At 40.9% G+C, this 27,929-nt stretch overlaps 1 protein-coding gene across 2 annotated transcripts; it reads left to right on the forward strand.

Moving 5' to 3' along the window:
- The first annotated feature begins 1,556 nt into the window (after nucleotides 1–1,556).
- On the forward strand, nucleotides 1,557–23,236 carry SMARCE1 (SWI/SNF related BAF chromatin remodeling complex subunit E1). 2 transcript variants are annotated; one of them, XM_090044452.1, is made up of 11 exons: nucleotides 1,557–1,794; nucleotides 4,413–4,468; nucleotides 5,526–5,569; nucleotides 8,878–9,045; nucleotides 11,315–11,395; nucleotides 12,558–12,689; nucleotides 14,117–14,288; nucleotides 17,478–17,650; nucleotides 18,455–18,556; nucleotides 20,062–20,272; nucleotides 23,011–23,236. In XM_090044452.1, the coding sequence occupies exons 2-11, from the start codon at nucleotides 4,462–4,464 to the stop codon at nucleotides 23,220–23,222; spliced, it is 1,302 nt and encodes a 433-aa protein (XP_089900578.1). In that variant the 5' UTR covers nucleotides 1,557–1,794; nucleotides 4,413–4,461; the 3' UTR covers nucleotides 23,223–23,236. The 2 variants fall into 2 exon arrangements, with proteins under 2 accessions (XP_089900578.1, XP_089900579.1); XM_090044453.1 differs by having other exon boundaries at nucleotides 1,558–1,794; nucleotides 8,878–8,982.
- Nucleotides 23,237–27,929: the final 4,693 nt, after the last annotated feature.

Below are 27,929 nucleotides of genomic sequence, written 5' to 3' on the forward strand. Positions count from 1 at the left end.
CCACTTGCCAATCATAAAAATTTCACATGTAGTCACTCACCCTTTTGATACTTAAAGCGGTTCGTTTCTCTGGAGGCCACCAAAATCACAGACACACACTCATTAGATGGCACAAAAGGTGTATTTGCAAATAGGGTCAGAGCAGAGTCAAAAACTCAGATTACTCTGAACCCACCAAGGAATTTTGCAGGCTGTATTTATCTTTTTCCTCCTGGGCACGTGTGCAGAAACAGGAACTTTTACAGCTCACTTCCGTTTCATACAAGCATACATGTGGTTACATCACTACATGCATCGCATGTATAGTATAATTAACTACTTAAGTATGCAGGGTGGAGAGGTAAATATGCATCAGCTAATTAAGCATGCTCAGAGACTACTATAGGTCACCAAGAGTTCAACCCCCGCCCCCTTCAAGGACACAGTCAGTTGAATTCCAGCTTCTGTAATCTGTATGAGAAAGGCTAGGGAGAAGCTGGGGGAGAGTCTGCGATTTAGTATAAGAAGAGCTGTGGCAAGGCTGGGCAAGGAAAAAAGTCCTTGGCAGTGTTTCTTGCTTACCAGGTGCAAGATGCAAGCTGTGCATTTCTAACAATACTCCATTTCTAACAATATTCCATTTCTAACACTTTCTTAAAGGCAAACTATTCTTGTCTGAGTAAAAGTTCAACCAGTCGTAGCAGCAACATGTTCCAGAGTCTCATTCCACGTGCTTCATTCTATCCCATCTTCATTCCATGAGCTTCCTTCCTCTGTAACTTAGGCAGTCACGCATGTTTTCCTTCTTACCTACTAGGGATAAGATCCACTTGTACCAGTCTTAAGAAATCTCTGGTCTCACCATACAGCTTTAACCTTTCTGTTCATCTATTTTGTGCTCTTTTGCCCAACACTTTCACCAGTGAAGCCTATCTACTGTCACTTCATCAGGTCACACTGCGGTGCTCTTTCCCTGGGGCACCTCCTTTCCCTGGGCACCTCTTTTTAGAATAATAATCAGCAGAGAAAAGAAAACAGGACAGAGTGGCACTACAGCATGTTATGAGGGGACACCCTGAGCTAAAAAATAACCATGCAACAGCACCCAAGTAGAGTTTTGCATTATAGCAACCTTCATACGTGTGGTGATGGGGTGTCACCTAGTCAAACAGCATCAAGTGCCTCACTGACTGCAACTGTGCCGGGGCATTTGTGTTGGAAACATCACCATGCATGACAATACGTGTGTGCACCTCATGCTGTTTTGCAAGGCGAGCATGGCAAGGTGATCTTGGACACCATCACGTAAAGCAAACATGGCAGCAGTACCCTGGCGCCTGTGTGGCACTTCCAGAGCTTCTCCATTAGGATGAGGCCAAAAGGCTCAGAGGAAAGTAGTGGAAATGGCACCAGCAGCACCGAACCCCGCCAGGGCTGGCGCGGGGCAAAAAAGGCGCCAACTACCTCCCCCAACCCCGGCTCGACACGTGACCGGCTCCGCCTGCCTGACGTCACCCATTACGCGCCTGTCAACTGCTCCCCAACGTGGCTTTACCTTGTTCCTATCTGCTGATTCGCCAAAAAAAGAAAGAAAGAAAGAAAAACAACCCGCTCTCCCTGGCCCTGGCCGCGGTGGTGCTTTTCGAGGGAAATACAAGAGGAATAAACTCGGAGAGGGTTGCCGGCAAAGCGGGGGAGGGGGTGTTCTTTGCGGAAAGTGCTGAGGCGGAAGCAGAGGTCGCTTCCTCCCCTGTTCTGTGCTCACCCCGCAGCGCGGCGTCGGGGACAAAAGCACCGCGGCCGTGGCCAGAGCTGGTGAGTAGACCTGCCCGCCCGCATCAGGGTCTGCAGCGCGGCGGCTGTGGCAATAGGTGCCCCTCCCCACCACGCGCACCCGGGAGGGAAATCCTCCCCCCCCCCCCCCCGCCTCAGCCACTCTGTTGGCTCCGCAGATTCGCCACGGCCCGGCCACGCCCGCCCAGCTCAAGAGCTGCTATGCTCCCGCCGCAGCCAGCCACGCCTGGGGGAGACTGGGCGGAGAAGCGGGGTAGCCCCAACGGTGGGGGGAGGGCAGCAGCTTTGTGCGTGGAAAATACCGGGGCCAAAGCGCAGGCGGCTTCGCGCGGCCGAGACAAAAGGGGCTGGGAGGGCGCACTGCGCATGCGCAGGACCGGCCCGTGTCTCGGCTGCAGCTGGGCCAAGCTGCAAAAGCAGGTCGGGGGGAGGGGTTTCTGGGCAGGCCTGGGTCAAGCCGGGAGGAAATAGCCCGAAATGGGGGTGGGGGCAATTCCGCCCCATCCTGGAATGGGCGGTGCCAGGTGATCCTACCCCTCCCCCCACTGCAGTTTGGGTGGAGGGTGTGACCCCCAGCATCTTCTGGGTTCATGTGAGGTGCAGTACCCAGCTACTGCCCTCGGTTCCCTGCCCTCACACCCTGCCTTCCCCTGGGCACATGGCTGGGAGCTCCCTGCCTGTCCCACTCATCAGGGCTCTGGTGTTACTGGTGGGAATAAAAACCCCAAGTTCAGAAATAACATGCCAGGGTGGCTGTATTCTGACTGAGCAACTGCAAATGATAATAATAAGTCTGAGTACCTGTGCACATCCTTTCAATATACAGATTTTTTGGCCTTATTGCCCCCCAAATCTGACAAGTTTCAGGATCTTCCTGCTGCTGCAGGACAGGACCTTTCTTTACAATAGGATGGGGGTGGGAACAGGGCAATTGATCCTATCTGCCCCACATCTACTGCTGGGGCTGCCAGCTGTGGTTTTCATGCCTGGACAGGGCATGCTTGGCCAGGCAGATGGGATGGAACCACAGGTAGGCAAGAAGTGGCAGCTGGGAGTGGGACAGGCAGCCAGGGCTGGGATCACAAGGCAGTGACAGTGTGGGGCCATGGCCCAGGGAAGAGTCATGATCCACTCTCCACACATCCCTCTGCCCTGGGCCTTGGCCCTGTGCTGTCACCACCCCATGATCCCCTTCCTACTCCCAGATGCTTCTCCCTACCAGCCCATGGCCTCATATCACCCACCTAGCCAAACCCACCCTCCGCGCAAGGGTCCCAGGTTGGTCTCTGTGGAGGCCCCACCCACTCTATCAGGGTGCCTGGTTAGCAGAACCAGGTCCAGTAGCAATGGTGATACTAATGGCAGCAGCCAGAAGGAGCCACCACTGTGGGGTCTGCTAGGAAGTGGAGTCCGGCCACTGACCCTTCCCTTCCCCCTCCAGCCACACCTGGAGGTGGTGGGACCAGCTGCATGTGCTGTGACCCAAGCTGAGTTGTGTCTAGGCTGGGTGGGGCCAAGGGACCTGCTGCAGGTCCCACAGTATCCCTTAGGTAGTGGATCTGGCCGACAGGTTGTATTTTGCCCACCCCTGCAGTGGGGATTTTTTTGTTTTTGTATGAGAATAGGAATCAGGAACTTCAGCAGTAATCGTTGGTGTTCACGGTTGTATGGGATAGTTTGGACAGGGATGATTCTGCCTCAGGCAGGGGTTTGGACTAGAATCGGTAGATGATCTCTGGAGGCCCCTTCCAGCCCTACATCTCTGTTACTCCGACAGGGCTAGGCCCAGATTTTGCTGTCCTAAGTCTTCAAGGGGGTATTTCTCATACTGAAAGTTAGCACAGTATTGCTGTTAGTTTATAGAGTATTTACATTCTTTGAGCTCATGTTTATTAGCGGTTGCATATGCCAACCTCCCTATGGTTATTTATGGTCTTGTATCTGACACTGTTGGCACTTGCTTTTTCTGTTATACCAAGATTGAAAGACACCATACACACCTGCCTGCTCCTTCACTACCATCAGAACTTTGAAGCCAGCAGTGAAGCCAGATCAGTGAAATCCAACACGCAGTATTCTTAATTTTTTTGAAACAGTAATACACAAAGACATTTTTTTAAATTTGAACGAGCTTCAGTTAAAGCATCCTGCTGCCATTTTTAAATGTGTGGAGGCTTAATACATGTGACACTGCAGCACTTTAACTAAAACAACTCTCTGGGAACCAGTCTCATTAAAACGCCCATCCATGAACACATGTATAGGCAACCATGATTTTTAATTGCATTATATCAGGGTGTCAAATTCATCTTGGTATGGGGCTCTCACAGGCTAGAACTAGATGCAGGAACAGCAGGGCAAGCACCATCAGGGAGCCAGGGGGCTAAATCCAGCTATCACTTGCCTCCTGCTGCTGAAATAAATTTCCACTGGGGCTCTGTATTCCAGATTTTGATAGTGGTCTTTACTTCCTTTTTCCTAGCCTGTCTAGGAGCCCTGTGGGCCAGATGAGACAGCTCTGCAGGCCATATGTTTGACATGCCATTAGTTAGATGCCTTATGATGATATAAGTTTTAAAAATAAAATGAAAATAAAGACTTATGTTTAGTGTTATGATGTACTTTTTTTTGTCTTTCAGCGTAACAATTATAATGCTAGCTGACTGAGAACTTGTCCAGTCCATCAAAATGTCAAGTAAGTTTCTGGATTTTTTTTTTATTTATTTAAGGAGAGCTTGATCTAGTAGCCCTTCCTTATGTGATTAATTTTGTTGTTGTCACATAATAAATGGCTGTGGGTTCAGGCTTTTGTTAAAAGGGATACTACCAAGTGCAATAATTACTGATGAATCATCAGTTAGTTGGCCTTAAATCCTGCCCTGGTTACCACTCTAGATGTCCAATTGTGATTATAACATTTATCTTGCTGTTTCCTGAAGCATACATATACATTGAAAAAGTACATTTTATTCTGTTTATTTCCCCTTAAAGAAAATCTAGTTAGCTATCTAGTGGGCATGTATACATGTGAAATTAACATGGCTGAATAAACTCCAGCACAGTTCATGCTGGATGTTATTGCTCCCAAGCACAGCATTTACATGTGCGCCCAGGACCACAGCACGTTCAGCTGGGGTGGTGCAGCCCTGGCTGGGAGCCCTAGGGGTCAGCATGCCAGCCTGGGGCTGGCTGGGGCATGAGGGTGCTTCAGTGCGGGGGCCTATCTGGCAGGCAGCCTCCTGCACTGAAGCACCCTCATGTCCCAGCCAGGCCTATCATCCTCTACATGTGCATTGCAGTGGAGTAAATAACTCCACTGTAGGATTGTACGTGTGTCTGGCAGAACTATTCTGTGGTGGATTTAATTAGTTTACACCTTCCTAATAACACTGCACATGTAGACAGTGACGTTTTACTCTGGAGCTAATTAGTCAGTAAATGTCTCATGTAGACACACCCAGTTTCTCCTCATTTTCTGTTACTATATTTCTCCTTGCCCTTATTTTAACTGATTACAGATCAATACATTTGCTATTTCCTAGTATGTCTGAATAAAAGGTTAGTGATGTGCCACTGGTGATGCTTTCAGTTTTTTCTTATTTTGTTGTTGTACCTTGTAAACTATGGGGCAAAGATCTCACCTTTCTCTTTTTTGCCAAATCATTTTTAAATGATTTGCACTCTTAAGTGCCATGTACATGGTTTAAGTTGTCAAGAAAAAGCTTATTTATTTTCTTTTGTCTTTGAAACAGAAAGGCCATCTTATGCCCCACCTCCTACCCCAGCTCCCACAACCGTAAGTATAGTGATTTTTCTTATTAACACAAATGTAGTTATCTGGCTTTAAAGTAATTTATTCACTGGAGGTATCTAGTACTTAAAATACTGTAAGTAAAGTTTATTAAAAATGATGCTCATCAATTTAGTTTAAATTCCCTTTGATTTTAAAAAAGGGAGAGGACCAGGTAAGATAAACATCACTCCTTTTTATGGCCAAATCTTGCAAACATTAAACTTAAAACCAATGAGACTGCTTATATGAGTAAAGTTAAGTATATGTGGGAGTTTCTCTGAGCTTTTGCCCTGAAATTATACCCATAGTATGTGTTGCTAGAAATATCAGAAATGTATATGCGTTTAATGTTGATATAGTGGGATATTTATAGTGCTTACAGCAATAACATACAGATGAAGTGTCATAGTTCGCAATAACATACAGATTTTCTTGCCTTTGAGAGCTTAACAGCTTCCCAAGTTTTCAAGATGAATGTTTGTATTTCTTTTTAAAGTAGTTTTATGATTGTGCTTAAAGTTTATTTTCAGCATTATGTAGAATGGTGCACATTTTCTTTATATTGTATCAGAATAATGAAACCCTCTTCATGAAAATGTTGCTACTTCATTGGAAACCATGGAGGGATTAGTACTCTGTGCTTAGTATGAATATAGTTCAGTACATAGTACAGAATGATGCCTTTTTAAAAACATTAATTGTAATTTTGGATCATGTGCAGCGGCAGAGCTGATAAATTAAGGATTTTTGTTTGAATATACGCTAAGATGTTGAGACTTGCATACCTGTAAGATATTCTACAAATAGTGTTTTCTAATAACACAGTACATCACTCAAGGAGTGTTTGCACTCCTAGTGTAACTTGTATCTGAGGACTGTAAAACATTTTATGTATTTCATTCAATCTTCTGACACTGTGAAATGGGGTAATTAGCCCTGTTGTACAAAAGAATAAATTGAAGCACAATTGAAATTGCTTGCCAAAGAAAATTTCAAAACCTTTATGTATAGTAGTGCTCTTGGTCTGCAAAACTGGAAAGAAGTAAATCCCATGATTTACGATTTTGTTAAATGGAAGTTAAAGAGGTTAGAAAATACTTTTGGTGTTACCACAGAGTGTATTCTTTTCTCCAGAGAAATTATTAACTTTGAACTTTATCTTGCAAATATTATCTTGCAACTATTCCATTTTGGAAGTAGTTTGAGACCATGTTTTCTATGAGTTTTGTTCTTGCTATTACTTGGTTTATATTAATACTGAAATTAATGAGATAGGTTTCAATCCTGTATCAGATTGGTACAGTCTGCTCCATGCATTGGTGTGAAGCACCATTGACTTCAGTGGGACACTGCATGGATATGGAATTTGTTTATTTTTTTAACCTACACATACTGATTTTTTTGGTCAAATAAGCAAGTCTTTAGAGTACATGAGTACCTCAGATCCACGAGTAGTGTGTGCACTGTACTACACGCATGTCTTCTCTACTACTCAGTGTACTTAATGTGCAGTTTTTTAGATGGTAACATGGGCTCTGTAAATCTGGAATGAGGTGGACCTACATGTTTTCTTACTCCTCCACAATCAGCTCTGATTTTGTAGTATAGAAAGCATCATCAATCAACATCACTTGATTCATTGTCTATGAAATAAATTTTCTGTTGTGTTTTTCTTGTTTTGAATTTGTGTCTTGTAACAATAAATAGTTAGGTACATGTAGATTACGTTGTTGCCCAACAGTTTTGTGGGAAAGACCTAAGTTTACCTACTTGAACATATTCTGTATTTCCAGTAATGGTTTGTACTGAAGTAACAGCTTACTGAAAAATGAATTTACGTTTAGTAGTTACTGTTTGAGTGAATGACAACTGCTGTCATCCACTCTGAGAGATTTAGCAATATAGCACTAATGTTTTGAGCTTAGCCGTTAAGGAGTAATTCTACTACTGAGTTTGCATGTCAGAACTAACTACACTGTGTCTCATCACAATGAAGAGTGTACACGTTAGGTATACTTTGGTTTAAAAACTATTTTTGTGCTCCCTTTAATATACAGCCTTTCTATCTTGATTCTTAGGAATGTTGGATTCAATTATGACTTTATAACAAAAGTTATAAAATATACTACTGCCAAAGCATACTTTGAGACCCCATGTGCTGCTAACCAAGGCCAAAAAGCTACCAAGAAATTAGACTACATACTGCATGATTTGAGGTGTGGAACTACCAAGTACCAGGGTAGAGCCTGAAGAAACCTAAAATTCTGTAAAGTGAAAACTGTTGTGGTGCTCTCATCTCCCTGTAGTCTTAACTAGGGTTACTTTTGAACAGTTGGTCTTTTTTTCCGTGAACAAAGACAGTGGGCAAAACTGGGGAACATGGCAAGACAGAAATGTAATCTGAAAACAGAAAAACATAAGACCATCTGGCTTTTTGGTCACGATGAAAAATGTAAAGAGTAGTGTGAATCCCTGAAAAAATGAAATTGACCAACAATATAGGAAAGACAAAAAATGACCCCCTGAAAATAATTTTCGAGTATGGGTATCAAGATGTATTATTTTGTAAGTGTTTTAGCATTAATAAAATAATGAATTAATTAGATTAAATGTAATCTGTAGTTTCTGATTTGTATATTCTATTGCAGTGTTTCTCCAGCCTCCAATTCTACAGGCTGCCTCATAAGAAAAAAAATACCATGTGGGATCACCATTCCCAGGCTCCTAGTGCCTTGTTCCCCAAACATTTAAGTTGGCAGGTCATCAGGAAAGGCTTCCATATACCATTAGGGGTACACAGGCTGCACTTTGACTGCTACTGCCATTTTATTAGTTGTATTAGTGTGAGGTTTTCTGAAGATAGCCTGAGCTTTTGCTGGGTTTTATGGTAAATGATGGTATTGGTGATTTCTGCATAACTTGTATGCAGCGTGCTGCCACGTACATTAAGTTCTGTTTTCTTTGGGTGCTACTTTCCTTCTGTTTTTTGGTTACTTTAAGAAATGCTTGCTAACATTAATAGACACGCAGGATTTGTGCACACTTGCTTGAGAAGATTGCACACCTAATAGTAGTAAACAACAGCAATTACAGGTTTGTAGTGACATGTTTGGCTAAAAATCCTGTTTCCTTAACAGGTTTCATTTGGAATAGGTTTTACATGTTGAAGGGAAATCAACTGCTACACCTCATTTGCTTTGTTTAAATTCTGGTTGCTTTTGCATGCCATATTGCAGATCATTTTCATTTCTGTGTTTTCCTCGTTTGAGCTCATTTCTCATTCGTGTTTTTGTCTCATTTGTTTCCATCAGCAAATGCCCAGCACACCAGGGTTTGTGGGATACAATCCATACAGCCATCTGGCCTACAACAACTACAGGCTGGGAGGGAACCCGGGCACCAACAGCCGGGTCACGGTAGGAGAATCAACTATTACATCATCCGGCAAACAACAGGAATTGACCAGAAATGGCTTTAGAGTTAGGTTCTTCTGAATCTTGGCTGCTGTCACTTTTTATAAAGACAGAAAATTAATTTTGATTTTTTTTTTTCTAACTTTTCCCCCTTTTCTCCTTCCCCTACCCCACCTCCTCCTCTCATTGTGCAATGTTGTTCTGGAACGTGGGCTTCTATTAAATGGAGCAAAAAAATACTTATTTCCATCTGAGAAACTTTCAAAAAGAAAGGCTTTCCAAGATTTGAAGCCTCAGTGGTTTCTGCATGTTTGAGGTCTTTTTAGTCTGAGTGTGAATCATACGCTCATTTTGGAGGGAGCAAATTACAAATTTTATTGAGGCTGTTGGCACCAAAATGAGGACAAAGTAAGTTCCAATGCAGAAATTTTAACAGATGGTTACATGATACTGTTTAGCAGTGTAAGAGACCCAATTCCATTCTCTAATTCTGTATAGTTAGTTCTGCAGTGATTTCTCCAACCAAAGGAGTGATATTGATTGGATCTGAAGGGAGCCTGCTTTCTCTCCACTTTGGTTGCCTGTTAAATGGTTGCCACATAACCCTTCAGGGAATGTTTGGCATGAAGTGGAGGAACTGTAGTGATGTGGGAAGAATGCTCTGAGCTATAAGAAAGATACAGAACACCTTGCACATTCACACAAGACAAAAACTAGACTCTCGCTAGTCTCTGCAATCTTTGCAATTCAGATGGTCTTATTATTTTTTATACTTTTAACATTTTTTGCCCACTGATGTAAAAACAAATACTGTGGAATTTCTAGCCACTTTAGAATGCAGTATTAATAAGATTTTGTCAACCTTATAAATGTTGCCATTTAATATAATAGCCTCTTCATGCCTCTGTAATGAAACCCTTTCTTTAAATTAAGAACTAGCTGATAAAATGCTTAAATAAGAAACTTCTTCCCCCATAGTGAAGATATGAGCCAGAGCTTAAGTGAACATAGGGTCTGAATTCATTTTTCTTATTGAATACACAAATAAGGTTTTGTCTGAGAACTTTCATTGTTTCTGTATGTCATAAGCATAAACAGCTTTCTCTGCCATGCATATATCAATATATGTATGGAATCTTGTTAATTTAAAAGCATTAAACAATTTCAGTTAATGTTTTTCAAATCCATCTGTGTGTGTATATATGTATACATTTAGTAATGCGTACAGCTCATACACTTTTATATTTATATGGAAGTACATATGCATTGTTTCATAGAAATTCATAAATGTAATGAAACAAAAATATCCAGATAAAAAATTTGGAAGTAAAACCTGGATGTTGTTCTGTTTGGCCTGTTCTAAGTGCTAGTCTCACCCTTTGGCTAAGATCAAGTGTAAACATAACTTGTAATCCTGGAAACTCTTAATGTAAGTACACTTCAGTTTACACATGAGAATAGTCCCATTTCATTTAATGGAGCTACTTGCCATGTGTAAGAGTTTGTAGGATTGAGGCCTTCAGAATCTACCACTGTTGCCAATAATATGATACCAGCAGAACTTTCTATAAGGTGCAAACCCTGTCTTGTTATAAGGGCACTATTTCTAAATGAGATGCTTTGTAGACTGGGGAAGAACAAGTGAATGCTGCAGTTTTCAGTCAATAACACTGATTGTTTAGTGTCTTTTTTTTGAGTGCAGGCAACATGCTTGGCGTTGTACAAACCTAAAAGAAGACAAGGTCTCAAGGAGCTCACAGTCTTAATTTGGACAAGGACAGTACAGTTTGGACACACACAATGCACAGGTTGAGGGATCAGTTTCCTAGTAGGGATGTTTTTCTAATTACTTTTGGATTAGCTCCAAATTACACTTTTCCACGAAAATGTTTATGGTATTTGTAAAGGGATTTGAGAATGAAAGAATATCCAGATAATATACTGTTTCACACTTTCTCCTTACCTTTTTTCCTACAGTAACTTCTTTAATGCTACATTTGTCAAAACAGGTACAATAACAGTCACTCATCAAAATGAAGAAAGCAACCTAATGGGTCTAGTGGTTCCAATTAAATTTTTAGGTACTGCTTTAAGGTTTTTAAGAAGATTGTCCCCTACTGGATTTTTACGCAGTAACCTTTTACAAATTGACACTTAAAGACACATTTAGAGGGCGGGCGGGAAACATAGCCAGATATTGTGAGAGCCAGTTATGGTACCTGTTTTTATTTTTTGAGATGTATATCTCCACATAATGAGCATGTTCCCACATTGCTGTGTATTGAAGTTGCCCAATGGTCACATTAACAAATGGATTTATCCGGTTCTTTTATAGGCTTCCTCTGGTATTACAATTCCAAAACCCCCAAAGCCACCAGATAAGCCTCTGATGCCCTACATGAGGTATAGCAGGAAGGTGGGTACACAATGTTTGGCATTAGGTTGAATAAGTAGTATTTAAAAGTTAGCCTTTGTGTGTGCTAACAGTTGATTGCTGTTGTCATAGTTCTATCTTCTAAACGTTGTCTTCTAACAGCCTGCAGAACTTATTCTTAAGGGGAGTTTTAAAACACAGTTGGCCTGTCGCTCAGACTAATGGCAAGACTGGTCTGTGTATATGGTTGCCACCTTCTGGGGAAATAATGTTCTCTTAAAGTGTCATAATTCATTATCACTGTCCCTGCTGACAAGGATTCACCCTGCCACATGCAGCAGTTCCTGTGACTAACTGGCAGAATATTTCTTGATGCAGAAAGTACTCCTTGTGGTATAGTGGGCTTGGTACAATGCTGTAGCTGGACATGAAGAGTAGCGATGAGTGGACTTTGTATATCTCCTCCTTCGACCTAGCCTCTGGCACCATTTGCTTCACTGTTCTATGAACTGACAGGAAGTGGGAGATTGTCTTGCGGAGAGTCTGGAATCTGATTGGGCATGGGGAGGGCATGTGATCCAGTCTCAAGGAGTGGGTGAGCCAGAAGGAAATGCTTCGACTTCTGGTAAAGTACCTTTACCAGCAAGCCTGCCTTAAAGCAAAAACAGCAAAAAAAAAATGAAGTGGCATTCTTAATCACTCCTGGCAAGAAATAACACTATAAAGTTAAAAACTTCTTGTTGGAATCAGAACTTGTTGGAACTCAAATTGATCAGCAAGACTGAAAAGATTTGGAGTATTTGCTGAATACACTAAGGTCCAAATTCTGATCTGAACAGTTCAGTGCTTTTTGTCGTATCTGAACACACATACTGCTGGACGTGTTTATGCAGTAGCATATTTAATTTTTTTTCCAGAGATGCAGTGATGTGCATTTAAAGAAGAGAAATAACAGGGTTAAAAGCAAGATTCTGATGAAACCGAAGCCATTATGAATAAATCAGGCAGTTGCCTTTTTCAGTACATGACTTCACTACTATCTTCCTGCCCCAGAAAATAATCAACTGAGTTTAGTGAGACTCGTTCTTAATGTAGCCTTGTTTTGTAGTGCTGTTTCCTGAAAGAACACTAAGATGACAGTATAAAATGTTTAATATGGAAGTCTTTAGATATCAGTAGTAAAGCTCCAGCTGTTTCTGTTAAGGTCTGGGACCAAGTGAAGGCGTCCAACCCTGATTTGAAGTTATGGGAAATTGGCAAGATTATTGGAGGGATGTGGCGAGACCTCACTGATGAAGAGAAGCAAGAGTATTTGAATGAATATGAAGCAGAAAAGGTAAATGGAAGAAATCTGGGATGTTAATTACCGGTGATTCTTCTAGGAACTGGTCTGAGAAGAAAATTCATCTTTCCTGTGTCGTGGTGTGTATGTGCCACTCATGAAACCATATGTATATACCTCAAATGGAAATATATCCTCATCCACCTCTTAGATTTTTAATAATTGGGCCTCAACAGTGACTGGCCAGATATAGACCCAATTCAAAATGAAATGTGTATATTTGAATGGGAATTTTAACTGATTAATGAATGGATTTGACTGTACAACATCAGTGTTGAAAAAGAATATCTTAACACACAAATCCTCTTTCAAAACTGGTGCTCTATAAGTACTGCTGTTCAGTCACTTAGGAGTTGGCTTTCATGGTATATTTTGCATAATTCGACACTGACAATCTCATTTTTGATGGGAAAATAAAGTATCATTAGTTTTTTGTTACCTATCATCATAGCAGGTAAGTTTTTAAGAGTTTATTCTGTCGTTTAAAAGAAAGTCCAGGATTTCTACTTAATTTTTATCTTCATATAAAGGACTAATTCAACACTTAGATTGTAAGCTCTTTTGGGCAGGGACCATTTTTTTTGTTCTGTGTTTGTACAGCACCTAGCGCAATGGGATCCTTGTCATCTGACATGAATAAAAATGATAAGGACACCTCTGGGTATATAAAGAGTTTCATATACCATTATAGAGTAACTCAAATCATTTTTTGAAATCAAAATAGACATGTTTCAAAAGTAAGAGTTTAAAGAAATGAGCTGAAAGGGAAAGTAAATTAACAAATGTGTAGAAAGTGACACAATCCTGCTACAGGAAGCGAGAGAATGATATGGCTGCAACATTGTGGATCGCTCCAAGTTAGGTAAGGATTGAAGAACTCAACAAAAAAAGGAAAGTGAGAATTGCCACTTTAAAAAAAAAAAAGTCAGAAGTGACTAAAATGTTGATTGTTTCTATAGTAAAAAACAAGTGCTGAGAAGCATTGGAGCCAGAAAGGTGAGGAGATGAGGAGCAAGGCAAACACAGAATTTCTTGTCACATAGAGAAATTAAAAGTGATTGAATCAGAAATGTAGGTTGACTCTAGATAATTATAGAAAAAAAGGACGTAGCAATCAAACATTAAATTTTTACTGTATCAGTAAGGACTCAAGTGAAGATAGCATGAGATGACCCAAGAGTAACCTCTTCTTGGAACTTGTTTAGGTGCTCTCCAGTTGGTCACATTAGAGCATCATAAAACAAGAGTGATATGAGGAATTTGTGCACATATCTGAAAGAGAAATGGAAAGTGGAAGGAAAGACCAGTCATTTATACCAAATAGTCCTTTTGCTTATAAACATGGGCCAAATATTGCGAAGTAGGATTGTTGAGACATAGTGTTTCTTAAGTACAATAAAATAATATCTGTCAAATTTCAGATAGAATACAATGAATCTATGAAGGCTTACCATAACTCACCTGCTTACCTTGCCTACATCAATGCAAAAAGTCGTGCTGAGGCTGCATTAGAGGAAGAAAGCCGACAAAGGCAGTCACGTATGGAGAAGGGTGAACCTTACATGAGCATACAACCAGCAGAAGATCCAGATGGTAAGCAGGAAGATTTGTATACACCTTCAGTGAGGCATATTCTCCTCCTAATGGCATACAATCTAAAATAGGATTGTCAAACTTATGGCCTGTGGAGTTGTGCTTTGTAAAGGGGCCAAGCATTCAGGGATGGTGAAAACAGGGACAGAGCCCTCTGCCAAATGGGGCAAGCCCGTTTGGCAATATACAGCGGCAGAAGGATGAGTAATGGCTTTATTAACCCCATGAAGCTGTTGCCTGTCCTGCCACCATCCCAGATCGAGCCCACAAGTGCCATGGTTCAGAGCTGAAGATCTGGCCTGGGGGGCAGAGTAAATTTTCACAGCCCTGTCTAGAGCAAGGGTCAGGTAGCTATTTTATTCTCTTGATAAGAAAACATTTCATCAGTATCCTCCTGACCTCATGAGAAATTCTCATTTACTGTTTCAAATTTAGCAACTGGGTGTTGCTCTTTTAATCTGTGAAGTACTTCATAAGATTTTGTGATTCCTATTTGAAAGGAATTTTGTCATTTAATAATGGTTGCATATAATTCTGATGGGATCTATTGGGTACTCCATCACAGAAGGATTGCACTTCACTCTCAAAAAAACCCTGTTTCTCTCAATCTAACTGGTTTTTAAAGGTAAGTAGCACTTGCTCTTGACAAGTTAATGAGAAAAGTGTTGAATTTTGTTGACTACGAGGTGAAATATTCCTATAGCTTCTGCACTCCACCCACTAGAAAAAGTCATAGAGGTAATCAACATGTATTTTAAAGGCTTAAGATGACCAAATAAAGTACTTGCTTGTTGAAACCTGAGGTTGAAAATGTAGCTAGATGATTACACCCATATTTGTTCAAATACACCCTTGAGAGAATTCCCATGTCAGGTAGCACTTCTCACTGTGTGAGGTCCAGGTTGTGTTAAACTTGTGGGAATGGAGCAAATTTAGTAATTTACATTTCAGAAGCTGATGTTCTACCTGGCTGCCCTGAGCCAGATTCAACCCAGGCCTAACCAGCTGCCAGAACCATTTCAGTGATTTGTACCTGTTTATGTCAGGTCTGAAATGGGCTACCAGTATTCTGGATTTATGCATATAAATAAGAAGTGGGATTTGCAGTTCCGCATTGAATTAATGTATTGCCATTTTGCAAGCCTTGGCTTTTGGTTTGGGGTTTTGGTTTGTTTTTTGCTTGCTTGTTTGGTTTTTGTTTTTTGGGAGGGAATGGGGGAGTTGTGGTTCTGAATGCTTTAGCTTGGGACACAAAGGCAACAGGGTCCAGGGGCTGGAAACAAGCCACATTGCTTCAAGCTATAAAAAAGCCTTATATTAGGCGGATAATTAACCATTGCAGTTTACTTAGAGATGTCATTCTGTAATTTGAAATCTTTAAAACAAGATCAGATGTCTTTATGTGGTAGCTCAAAAATGAGATATGAGCTATCAGTGAACTGCTGGTTGAAATTCCATGGTACAGTATATGCAGGACTATAATGAACTGTAATGATCACTTTTGGCCTTAAAATCTAAAAAATAAGACAGCAAGTCTCCTGCTACTCTACAGATGTGTTTCCATTTTCAGTTCATTTAATAGTTCATACTTTGAAATGTGAAATGGAATATTTCTTTACTGAATAAACCATTTCTTGACTAGTCTTAGTCAAAATTGGACTTTTCAGAACATTTCCTTACATCATGCACAATTTATTCCCTGGGAGGCCTTTTCCCTCCAGTTTTGAGAATGGAAGAGAAACAATCTCAGTCTTTACTCCATAATTACATAAAGTATGTGAAGTTAAACATACACCTTTAAGGTTTGGCTAAGCAGAGATATTTAGGACGATTAATTCAAATCAAGTAAAGGTGTATATTGAAGGTATAATAGTAAATTGCATTAAAATGTAATTCTATGAACAGTCTTAAACTATGTTAAGGCCGCTAGTATTCTTTCTCTTTGTCTGCACAGAGGTTTTAACAAACCCATTTGACTAACCTAATTATGGGGAGGAATGAGGGGAAAGGATGTCAGTGAAACACAGGGAAGAGCGAGAGTAGAAAATGAATGTTAGGTGGACCATTACCCTTTGACATGTTTTGAACCCTGGGATACTAATATGTTGGGAGCTACTGAAAGTCATTGGCTACATAAAAGGGAAAAGTGGTTTCATAATTCTGGAGAGTTTCTTCTTCTGGTACAGATTGTCAAACTTTATTCTAATTATAAAATGGAGTATCTAGTATATTCCATTAATACCTGGTTAATACAGCAATTTCACAAGTAGTTAATAATACCATCCTTTCAATAACATTGTCTCTCTAAACTTACCACTTGACATTTTAATCAGGAAATTTATTTCTTTGGTCTATCATACGTACCTTCTTTGGGCTGTTCCTCTTCTAAAAATGTGTCAGAAAAGTTTGTTTTCGGCTTAAGACAAAACCTTTTTCTGATATATTCTTCTCCGTTCTGAAGCACTGTGTTGGAAACCAGCAACTGATATTTATCTTTCATCTGGTATACATTTTTTATTAATTACCAGTGGGGTACTGTTACTGAAGAATTGTCCATTTGTGTGAATGCACTTAGTACTTTTATTAATTTAGAATCTGTCCCTTCCATTGACTTCAGAGAAAATACAGGTGCTCAGCTCTTCTAAAAATAAAATACTTCAGGTTTGAGGTACAAACTTGATTTTCATGGAAATCTTGTTTTTAAACGTTGTTGGATATAAACTCAACACTACGTTTATATCTGATTATAGCGAAAGCTTTGTTATCCGGCATGAGTGGGGTAAGGAGGGTGCTGGTTATCTAAAAATTCCAGTTAGCAGCAGCAGCCTGCTCTATCCTGTACAGATCCAGGGGCACACACCCCCCATGCCTCCTGGGACATGTGCAGTGGCTGTGCAGAAAGAGAAAGGAGAAAGAGCCCCCTGCATATCTGAAAGAGAATGGGTAGGAAATTCCAGTTAATAGAGTATACCAGTTAGTAAAATGCCAATTAACACAGCTTTTACTGTATTTTACTTGGAATTGATTCTTAGGACATAAACTTATTGATGGCACGATAGCAATTGTATTGGTCCTGATTGAATTGAAGGTGGTGATGTATATTAAGGGTACAGTTTAATGAGATTTTTTTTTTCATTCTATGTTGTACTTGGATCTTCTGATTTGTCAAATTCAACATTTTCATTTCAGATTATGATGATGGATTTTCTATGAAACACACAGCAACAGCCCGTTTCCAGAGAAACCACCGTCTAATCAGCGAAATACTGAGTGAAAGTGTAGTGCCCGATGTCCGCTCTGTTGTCACTACAGCTAGAATGCAAGTTCTCAAACGTCAAGTGCAGTCTTTAATGGTTCATCAGGTAAGGAGGAGTTCTCTGAAAATGATTAAATATAATGGGTTTAGGCTGTATTCCAAGTCTCAAATCATCTGATCATCTACATGAATATACTTGTTGGCTGTCAGTCCTCTGAATGTTCATGTGTCTAATCTCTTGTTGGCTTTTGGGAGAGGCAAGGGGTGAGGTCTAATCTTCTATTATTCTAATGCTTCATGTAAAATTGTGACATACAACATTTTGCCTTTAATTGGTATTAATTGAGCTATTGATTAACTTCTTAAATATCACAGCACTTCCAGTTACAGTCTTCTGTTAGTTTTGTTTCCCTTGAACACTCTGTTAAAGAAGCACTGGGGGGGGCGGGTTTGCTAACTGAAAAAACAAAGGCAGGAAGAGAGACATGCAGCTTGTATGTAGATAAAAGACACAAAATGGGGAGAGATTTGGCAAGGACAAGAATGCAGAGGAAATAATTTCTTCCTTTCAGAGTAAAATATATATATATGGCACATGCCACTTCAGTGAAGACTGCAAAGCTTTTCAGGTCAAGTGTTTGTTGTCTTTTGCATCTGTAAAAAAAAAAAAAAAAGTGCCTTATATTTCCAACAATGTAGAAACCCATGTATTTCTAATTTTTGGTTCTTTTTTTAATCCTCATTTTCAGTTTAACCACTAAGCTTCCAATAAGAAAATTCAGATTTAGCATAAGGATGTGCATGTATGTGTCTATATTAAAAACAGTGGTATAAATTATTAGTTTGCTTCTAGGCATTTTTCTCTAGTGTTGAATACCAAGTTTTATAACCTAGTTACTTTTATTTCCAGAGGAAATTGGAAGCTGAGCTCCTGCAAATAGAAGAGCGTCACCAGGAAAAAAAAAGGAAGTTCTTGGAAAGCACAGAATCATTTAACAATGAGCTGAAAAGGGTACAACTTTGTAAACTATTATTTTAGAAGTCCACGCATTTAGAAGTCTAAAGGAATCCTTTATGCAGCTTCTGTGCAGTTCTGTTATATACCATATTTTCTTGCATATATCCCACACTTTCCCCCCCAAACCAGCTGGGAAAAAATGGAGTGTGCATTATATGCAAGGAACAGGGATCTCCATGGGTGTGGAAATTGGTGGATGGGCATGGGAGCAGGCAAAGCAGTGGCAGCATTAATTGCCATGGCTGTGGGAACCGTCATAATTAATGCTGCCACCTTTCCCTCTCCAAGCCCCAAATTTATAGACCTGTGGGTAACCACCCTCCATTCTTCCCCCTGTCCTCGCCAACCCTGTCCTTGATCAAGATGGTATGTGGGGTTGGTGTACTACTGGACTTGGCACATCAGGTCAGACCGAGCACATGATCCTGGACCTGGCATGCCAGGTCTGACCCCACATGCTGGCTTCAGAGGCATGTGCTGGGTTTGACCCCATGTGCTACCTTCAGGGCTGCACACCAAGCCTGGGGACTGCATGCTGGCTCTGGAGCCACATACGGGGTATGACCCCTTAGGGTGTCTTTGGAGCTGTGTGTTAAGCCCAGAACTGTGTGCTGCCTCTAGAGCCACATGGTTTGACCTGGAGGTGGCACGTAGTCCTAAACTTGGTGCATAGTCCTGGAGGCAGCATATGCGGTTACACCGAGCCTATGGCTCCAGAGCCAGTGCAGGATCCCAAACTCAGCATACTGCCCTGGGCTTGGTGTACCAGTTTGGTCCATGGGCCCAATGGGTGCACAAGGCTTGCAGCAAGCTTGGCTCCTTAGCTGCTGTCACTCCGCTGCCTTGAACAAAGATTCTTTTTCTTCTGGCTCCCCTTCAAAATCAAGGTGCATGCTATCTATATACAGGGGCATGCTGTATGTGAAAACATACAGTATACCACGCTTCTGTTCTGCAATGCGTTTCAATGCACCAATGCTAATGAAAGCAGAGAATACAAAAAGTCTTGGTGAGAGGACTTCTCAGCATGTAGATGATGCCATGTTCCTGCCATGACCCAGTTAGGGTTGTCAGCCAAATTAAGCTCAAGCAGCCTTCAGTCTGCCCTAACATGTTTGAGGAGGCCAATACTCTGGTCTTGGGATCGAGGTGGAGTAAAGGTGGGTTGAAGCCACCTCTTGGAGTGTGTGCTTCAACCTGCAACATGTAGCCATTGACTGTATCCAAGGATCAAAGGTAATGCTGGATTTTATGTTGTTTTTGCTGGGTAGAGCTCTGATGTTACAGAACTGCTAGCTGCATTTTCCATTCTTGCCCAAATCATGGTAAAATAGTATGGTGTGTGCAGAACTACTGAACTGTAGATGAGGATTTCCTGGTAGTGTTTTATTTTTCAAATATATCTGTTAGTAGGCAAGATATTTCTGACTCCAATGCGCTAAGCAATGAAAGCAACATGCAAGATTGGTAAAAAGGTTTTTTGCTCTTTTGATTGTTAGTTATGCAGTTTGAAGGTGGAAGTGGACATGGAAAAAATTGCAGCTGAAATTGCCCTGGCTGAAGAGCAGGCCCGCAAGAGGCAGGAAGAGAGGGAAAAAGAAGCGGCTGAGCAAGCAGAGCGCAGTCAAAATAATGTAGCTGCTGAGGAAGAGCAGGCAGCTAACAAGATAGAGGAAAAGAAAGAAGAAGAGAGCACTCCTATGGAGAGAGGTAACTGCATGGGAAGATGACCGCTCAAATCTTTACATATCAGTTAGGGATGTGAATGGTTAAGCAATGTGAATGGTTTAACTGATAAACCCAGTGAGAACCAGTTACAGCTTACCAATTATCATTTAGCGTAGGGCGTAGTCTGGCATGGAAGTGGAGGAAGGGAAGCCCTGTGATGCTCCAGCAGGAAACAAGATGGTAGAGCAGGCAGAGGAGAGGAGCAAGGAGGAGAGGAGGGGGACTAGTACTGGGCTTGTGCAAAGCAGCTGGTATTCACTTCGGATTCAGATTTGGCCGATTCAGGAGACAGTGATTTGATTCGGTGATTCGAATCACTGTCCCAAATCAGTTTGGCCAAATCTGAATCAGAGATACGGCCACTGCTGAATCAGCCGAATCTCCAAATCAAACAGGCCCCATCCACCACCCACTCTCCCAGCCCTGTCAGTGGCTGCCCCACCCAGCCCCAGCATCCTGGCTCTTTAAAAAGAAAAAGCCCTGCACTCACCAGTGGCAGTGGCAGGTGGGGACTGCCTGAATCTCCACATCTTTTTCGAATATATTCAGAGGCTTCAGATCTATTCGGACCTTTTTATTGGTCTCCCAATTCAATTCAAATTCAGAGATTTGGCCACCAAATTGGGGTGATCTCCTCCAAATCGAATCAGAACCCAAAGCTTCAAACAGCCCTAACTAGTACCAGTGCAGCCACTTGCAGCCTCCCTGCCCCTTGCCATGAGCAGCCCGGGTTCCAGGCAGACCCATTCTGCCCACCATGGGTGCAGTGCCTCCTCCACACCGTGGTGGGGTGGGGAAGGTGCTAGCCTGGAGCTGAGCACGCCCATGGTCTGACTTTGCTACACCATGGGCTGGTACCTAGTGCCTCAGTGCCCATCCCTGTGCCTGGCCAGATGCAGTGCCTTCTGTTGCAGCGCCTGCTGCAGCTGCTGTCAGTGCCTGTGTATGCCCTACCCCCAGCTGGACCTGTGGCAGCTGCAGGGCCTTGCAGAGGCGAGATGGAGGTAAGGGAGCACACAATAGCTCCCCAGGCCTGCAGCTCAGCCCTGTGGTGCACCCCACTCACCCACCCAGCTCATCATGAGAGCTGCTGAGTCCCCACCATATCTCTGGGGCTGGAAACACCTCACGTGGGCCAGGCTGGGAGTTGGCATACCGATTAATCATTTAACTGTTTTAATTACAGTAGGTTAAACGGATATTTTCTAAATCTATATTTACATCCCTAATATCAATACAGCAGGCAGGACTGAGGAGGCGAAGGTTCTCCTTTAAATGGTTTCAGATTTTAAAGGGAGGAGATTGTTACTAAAACCAGAACACTGCGTAAGGGTGTCTGGCACACCCAGAAAAAAAGCCTCATCATGTAAATCTTCGTATATGTAGCCTTACACTGTAGTCATCAAAGTGAATTGAACAAGATGGAGAACTCTTGTTATGCTTGGAAAAGAATTGGAAGGAGCCCTCAAATGGCTTTTAGCAGAGGTGGAGAGCTGCTTTCCCTCCATGTGCCAAGCTACTTCAAACTTTACACAGAACACCAATGCTGAACTGGCTTGCCACACAGAAAGCAATGATGCTGGCAGAAAAAAATCAAAATTGCTTAAGTGTAATGGCAGCCATGTCTCAAGGACATGTGAGAGTGGTTAGAGGGTAATGCAGTGGCAAGCTGAAGTTCTAGTGCTTTTAGTTTTACTCCTTTCTTGTGGCCACCATTCTGAGATCTAGAAGCTATAAACAACTTCTAGGAAGCAGGACGAGAGGTACTTTTATAAAAAAAATGTTAAGTTCCTTGGCAGATTTTACACTTAAGACATGATTAACCATTTAATCATGTCTTTAGAAGTAACCTGGCAACACATCCATGCAGTTAATGGCATGAACAGAATTAGCTCAAAGTTAATACACAAAATATGTGTGATGATAGCTTTGTGGCTGGTTCCCATCATGCCTTAAATTGAATGTGTGAAAAATGACTGGCAGCCCCAACTGTAGGAGCACACCAGAACAAAGGGCTCCAGTGGGCTCCCACAGCTTGAGAGTACTGATGCTACTTGCTGGTGCAGGGAGAGCCTGGGGTCATGATCCTAGGTTCTGCCTGCACTGGGAGTAGGGCATGATTAGGATCTGATCCCCAATCTCATAATCGTGCCTCCTGCCATGAACATCTGGCATGGCAAGATTGTGGATCAAGTCCAATCACATCTTTAACTGAATGTCTTGTCAGCAGTTTTATACAAGTTAGTGAGGTTTTCCAGATCAGTGCCTGCAAAAAGTAAGTAACCAAGAGAAGTACTTGCTATAAAACAGTATTAAAATTATTCTTGCAGCTATTTGCACTACCTCATGGCTTTCCATCTTCTAAATATATTTAGGACATCCTAATAATTGAAATGAAAATGTTTTCATAAAGGAAATGGCAACTGTCCTGTCTTAACAGAAGAATGGGACAGGAAGCAAGGGGTTTAAATTGCAACAAGGGATAGTTAGGTGAGGCATTAGGAAAAATTTTAAGATTTCTTATGTATTGGTACAGGGGGTACCTAGGGATGTGGAGTCCTCCTATTGGAAGTGTTTAAGTGCAGGTTTAGACAAACACCTGGGTAGGCTAGTTAGATAGGGATGCACAGGTGAGTGGACTAGGAGGCCCCTTCCAGCCCCGTTTTCCATTGATTCTATGTATAGTAATACAAATGACACTAAAAAATGTCCTATTGCAGAAGAGCCTCACCCAGAAGAAAATACAGAAAATCAGCAAAATGGTGAAGAAGGAACATCCACCCCAGATGATAAGGAGAGTGGCCAGGAAGGAGTGGACAGCACCGCAGAGGAAGGAACCAGTGATAGCAACACAGGTTCAGAAAGCAATAGTGCAACTGTTGAGGAGCCTCCTGCAGACCCAGCCCCTGAGGATAGTGAGAAGAAAGAATAAATATTGACTCATTCCATGTGTCTCTTTTTAATGAAGTACTGTTTTGATTTTAAAATTGTGTTGTGCGGCTTTTGTATCTTCCTGTCCATATCAGTTGTCACCAAAAGATATTGGACATTAACCACCAAGCTGTCATTTCATGTCAGATACCAGCATGGCAAACTAAAGGGGCCTTCGGGGATGAGGGATATCTTAAAAACAAACTGCAAAAGAAAACACGGAATTTGTTTTTAACTGCTGCTCTATAATATGTACAGTATCATTATTTTATTTCCTCCCCAAAAGAAGCATTCCTCCCTCCTCCCCCATTTACATAAACATCAGATTATTACTTCCACTTTTTCTAACTCAGATTCATTAGATGACACAGTCGAAAGTTCTCTCAATATCAACTCCTCTCTCTCTCTCAGTATCAACTCCTACTTAGTAAGAGACCAATTAAGCTGCAGTTTAAGTTTGAACTTTGTGTGAGGGTCACAAAGCCTCTGTTTGGTTGACTTAGTCTCAGGCATTTTCCCCCAAACCTATCATCATGACCATTAGAGGGCAGGTTAAATGTGGACCAAGGAAATTCATATTCCAGCCTTGGGTGCTAGTAAGTAACACTGAATTGTTTTTTTTGCTTGCAGTGTTTGCACACCTTTTTGTACAAAAAGCTCTGGTTAAGACTGGAATTTTCAGATGCCTCGGTGCAGTTTGCATTGGCGTTGACCAAGGAAGGTTTTCTACTCGGTAGATTCCAGGCCATAGTCAAGAAATCAGACCTTGCCTTGCATAAGTCTCTTCATAGGTTCCTTCCCTTCCCCTGTGATAAAATATCTTAGATGAGTATCTGGTTAAAATAATGATTTTGTAGTTCAGGTAATTCTGTTACAGTGCTACCTATGTGCAAGGAAAAAACATAAAATACTAAAAACTAGCACCAGGGCATATATTCCTACTGTTCTTGAGCCTCCTTTCCTTTTACAAACTGAAACATCTTGCTCTTCAGCTGTTGCTTACTGAAATTTGGCTTTAAACTGTTATGAGGAATCTTGCTCAATTGGGCTGTAGGAGTTAATGTTAAATTTTTAAGTGTGGTCTTTGTTTCCCCTCATACTGTAACAGTATCCCTTTTCACAAGGTGGGAGTGGGGGGCAGATGGATTGCTCTCTAATGTACATCACTTCTGGATTAGAAGCTCAGTCTCCTTGGATTATTACATTGAAGGCCCATTTCTTGTCCCCATCAGTTTTCCTTTTTTATCATTTTACCCCTTTGCTCACTGAAAATGTCTCCTTTAGGACAACTTTATTGAAAAATGGGGCAACATGCAAAACAAAGGAATATGTAAATGCTACATACTTGCTCAGGCTGTCTTGTGAACGCAGCACAAACAGTTCATAGCAAATAGCAGTTTTGCTTGCCTTGAGCTTTCAAATCTCTAGCAGCTGTATGAAAATTTGAAAATCTTGTGTTGTGGCCCAGTTCAAACAGACATCCCCTCTAAAAAGCTGCTTGGTAATTTTTGATAAAGTAGACAAGATGTTTTATAACTGTTTCCAACTACAAGAGAGCACATGATGCATTCGCTTCATGTAAACTCAAATATGTTTTTACTGAATAGTGTATCTGATAGGATGTTGCTTTTTTAAACGTGTTCTTTTTTTAAATGGTCTACACATAATAAAAATAACATGGGGTTTTTTTAAATTACAGTGGTTTGTACTACCTATGTGCAAATACATTAATTATGTTTGATATAAACAACTTCCACCAGCCCCTTTCCTTTTTAAATGAGGTGAACTAAAATTTTAAGCTCACTATATGAAAGCCTCATTACTGTAACATTAAAAGCAAAAAGCTTTGATGCAAAAAGTATTTGTATATTTTGTATTTTCTAACTGCTCTGGGCCTAGGCTATGACAGACATCTGTAAAAATCATAATGGCAGCTTGGAATTTAAATCACTAAATTTGAAGGAATTTGTAGTGACATGAAAGAACAAATCAACTGCTGCTTTTTAAATTTCCTTTATCCCCCAATTTGAAATAATTTAAATGCAGTGGGGTACAAAATCAAAAGCAATAATAAATTTTGTATTTTGAGTATTTTAATATCCCAGGCCAGGTTCTAATATATGAATCAGTATTTTGCAGACTCCTCGAATTCATGAACACTCAAAGCCAAACTTGGTTTTAATGCTTGCAAATTGTCACTAATTCATGTACTATAATGCTTCCTTCTGCATTGTGCCCTCTGCCTTCTTCATATGCTAACCATTGCACAGGGTGGTTCTCATCTTTCTGTATATGCTCCACTTAGAATGACATTTACATGCATGCACACAGATACCTACTGCAATTCAGTATGTTTGATATTTCTTAACCTCTTGACAGCTGGTGCTAAGTAGAGGTTTTTGCTGCACTGCCTGCGGTAATTCTTAAAACCTGCGTTCTCGTGTGAAACAGCAGCAGAATTTAGCTTCTAGAGAACTATAATCCTTACTGTACAAATTACACTACCCACCCTTAATGCACATGTTTCACCTAGTTTTGGCATGCAGGAGTTTTATCTTGTTTACCCTTTGGGCAAATCAGGTTGATACAACACACATCTGTTTGTTCAGGTAGTGGCAGATACTTTTATATAACCAAACCAATCAAAAGTAAGCATTCCCAGCACAGTTATAAATCAGTTATTACAGACGTTCTTATCTGCCTATTTAATAAAGCAGATAAGCTGCACAAAATGCAACGTGCAGCTGGAATGGGAAAACATAACTGGTGGGTCTGTTTTAGCATTACACTTGTATAATGGCAAATTGCTTAAATGGGATGATTTTATTTTCTACTTTGCAAAAGGAAAATCTGTAGCATCTTTTTTGGAGTGAAGGGTGTTGCTTATGAGACAAAGGGGAAAAAACAGCAAACAGTTTTCAAGTGAGGAAAGTGGAAACCTTGGGTGTGCCTAAATTTTGTCAAAAGTCTCACTTTATATTGATATTCGCTTTTTTGCAGGGAGGGGAAGGGTTGCTTGTTGGGAAAAAAAAGCTAAAAGCAACTGTCAAAGAAAGAATCTAAATATAGCATATCATTCAGAAGTGGTCTAGAAGGCCTAAAAGTGTTCTTGCTGTTAGGCTTAACCAATATATTTCAGGAGTTTCCAACTGTTAGCTGCAAAAGTTTGTTTAAAAAAAAAGCCTCTATTAAGATTAAAAAAAGGATTGAATTTTTCTTGCAGCACACTTAAAAATTGCAGATGTCATGACTAACTGTACATGCCCCAGAAACCCAATCAATGATGCATGTATTTAGAAGTCCCTCTAACAATTTTTCCTGTCATTACTAAGAAAATTTACCAGCCCTAAAAATAACCGGGTATGATTTAACTATGAAAATCAAGCAAGCTTCACTCTGCACCTTTTCTTGCTGGTTTCAGTGGATGGGAGACCCTTATTAAGTAAACAGTAAGTTAGCCTGTGAAACTTGTAGCAGATTAATTACTATTTTTCCAGTGCCTAGGATGTAATTTTTTCTGAAAATTAACTTGTATACCCCAGTAAAACTTGAAATGCGAGTCTCAATAGTTTTTTTGACTACTGAACCCCCCACCCCTCTGGGTGCCAAAGTTGCTATGTTCTATAAACCGTGTGCAGTTACATAAATACTTTATTTGGATCACAGAGTTATGGATGTCCTAGATTCCTGTCAAATACTCAGTCCTCTTTGTTTTGGGCTCTTGGTATAGAGACACTTAAATCGAAGCACTCTGACAAATACCCATATTAAGCTGTAACTTGCTCCACTTATTCCAGCAATAAAGTCAGCCTTTCTGCAAATTTACATAGGTTTATTTTATTTGAGCCTGTTCAGTTGCTCAAAGATATACATCTTGCATGCATAGGCTATTCTATTATTTTCTGTCAAGATAAGTACGCATTACTAGCAAAAAATGTCAAGTTATGGAAAACTCCCCTCGTTAAAACCAAATTATTTGAACTATTGGAGGGCAGCAGAAAGGCAGGGATGCTGTCCTTGTATAATTCATATTCAGAAACTAAGCAGCACTTCATATTTTAAATAGCTTGGTTAATTTGGAGAGAGACCTGGAGCATACTAAGCCTCCTATTTTTGTTTTGCTTGGAAAACCCAAATTGGCATTACACATTCTTTGGAAGTGTTGTTATATCATGGACAGAGTTTCTAGTCCGTAAACAGAATTTCAGTCCTTTGATTGGATGAAGAGACTCCTTTTAAGATGTTACAATACTGAATACATCACAAAAAACTGCTTATTATATTTTGTTTTCACAAACTTATTTAAATCATGGTGGCTGCAAACAAAACTCCATTTCTTAAATAAGACCAGTTGCTGACCATAAGGAACTTGGCCCCAGACACTTGCAAGTATATGAATACTGCAGAATACGGGCCCTAGATAATATGAGCTATTACATAACAGCTTTTATCAGCAGAATACCTCTTTTTAAGCTGTAGTACATTGTCAGCAAGTATATGTTCTAATGGCAAGTTTTATTAATGGTAATAATTGGCAGAGACAGTATTGCCTTGAAGTTAAGGTTGCACCCACAAAGAAGCAGGCATCTTTACTAATGGCAAAATTAACTGTTCTGAGTTCCACAAAACCCAACCTGTGAATCCATTTTAAACTGGCTGCAAACTGCAGAACAAACTCATGAAATGAGCACAGAGCTGCGCAGACTGA

This window comes from Crocodylus siamensis, chromosome 4 (genome assembly GCF_052110815.1).
Source record: "Crocodylus siamensis isolate JL-2025a chromosome 4, ASM5211081v1, whole genome shotgun sequence".
Classification (NCBI taxonomy): domain Eukaryota; kingdom Metazoa; phylum Chordata; order Crocodylia; family Crocodylidae; genus Crocodylus; species Crocodylus siamensis.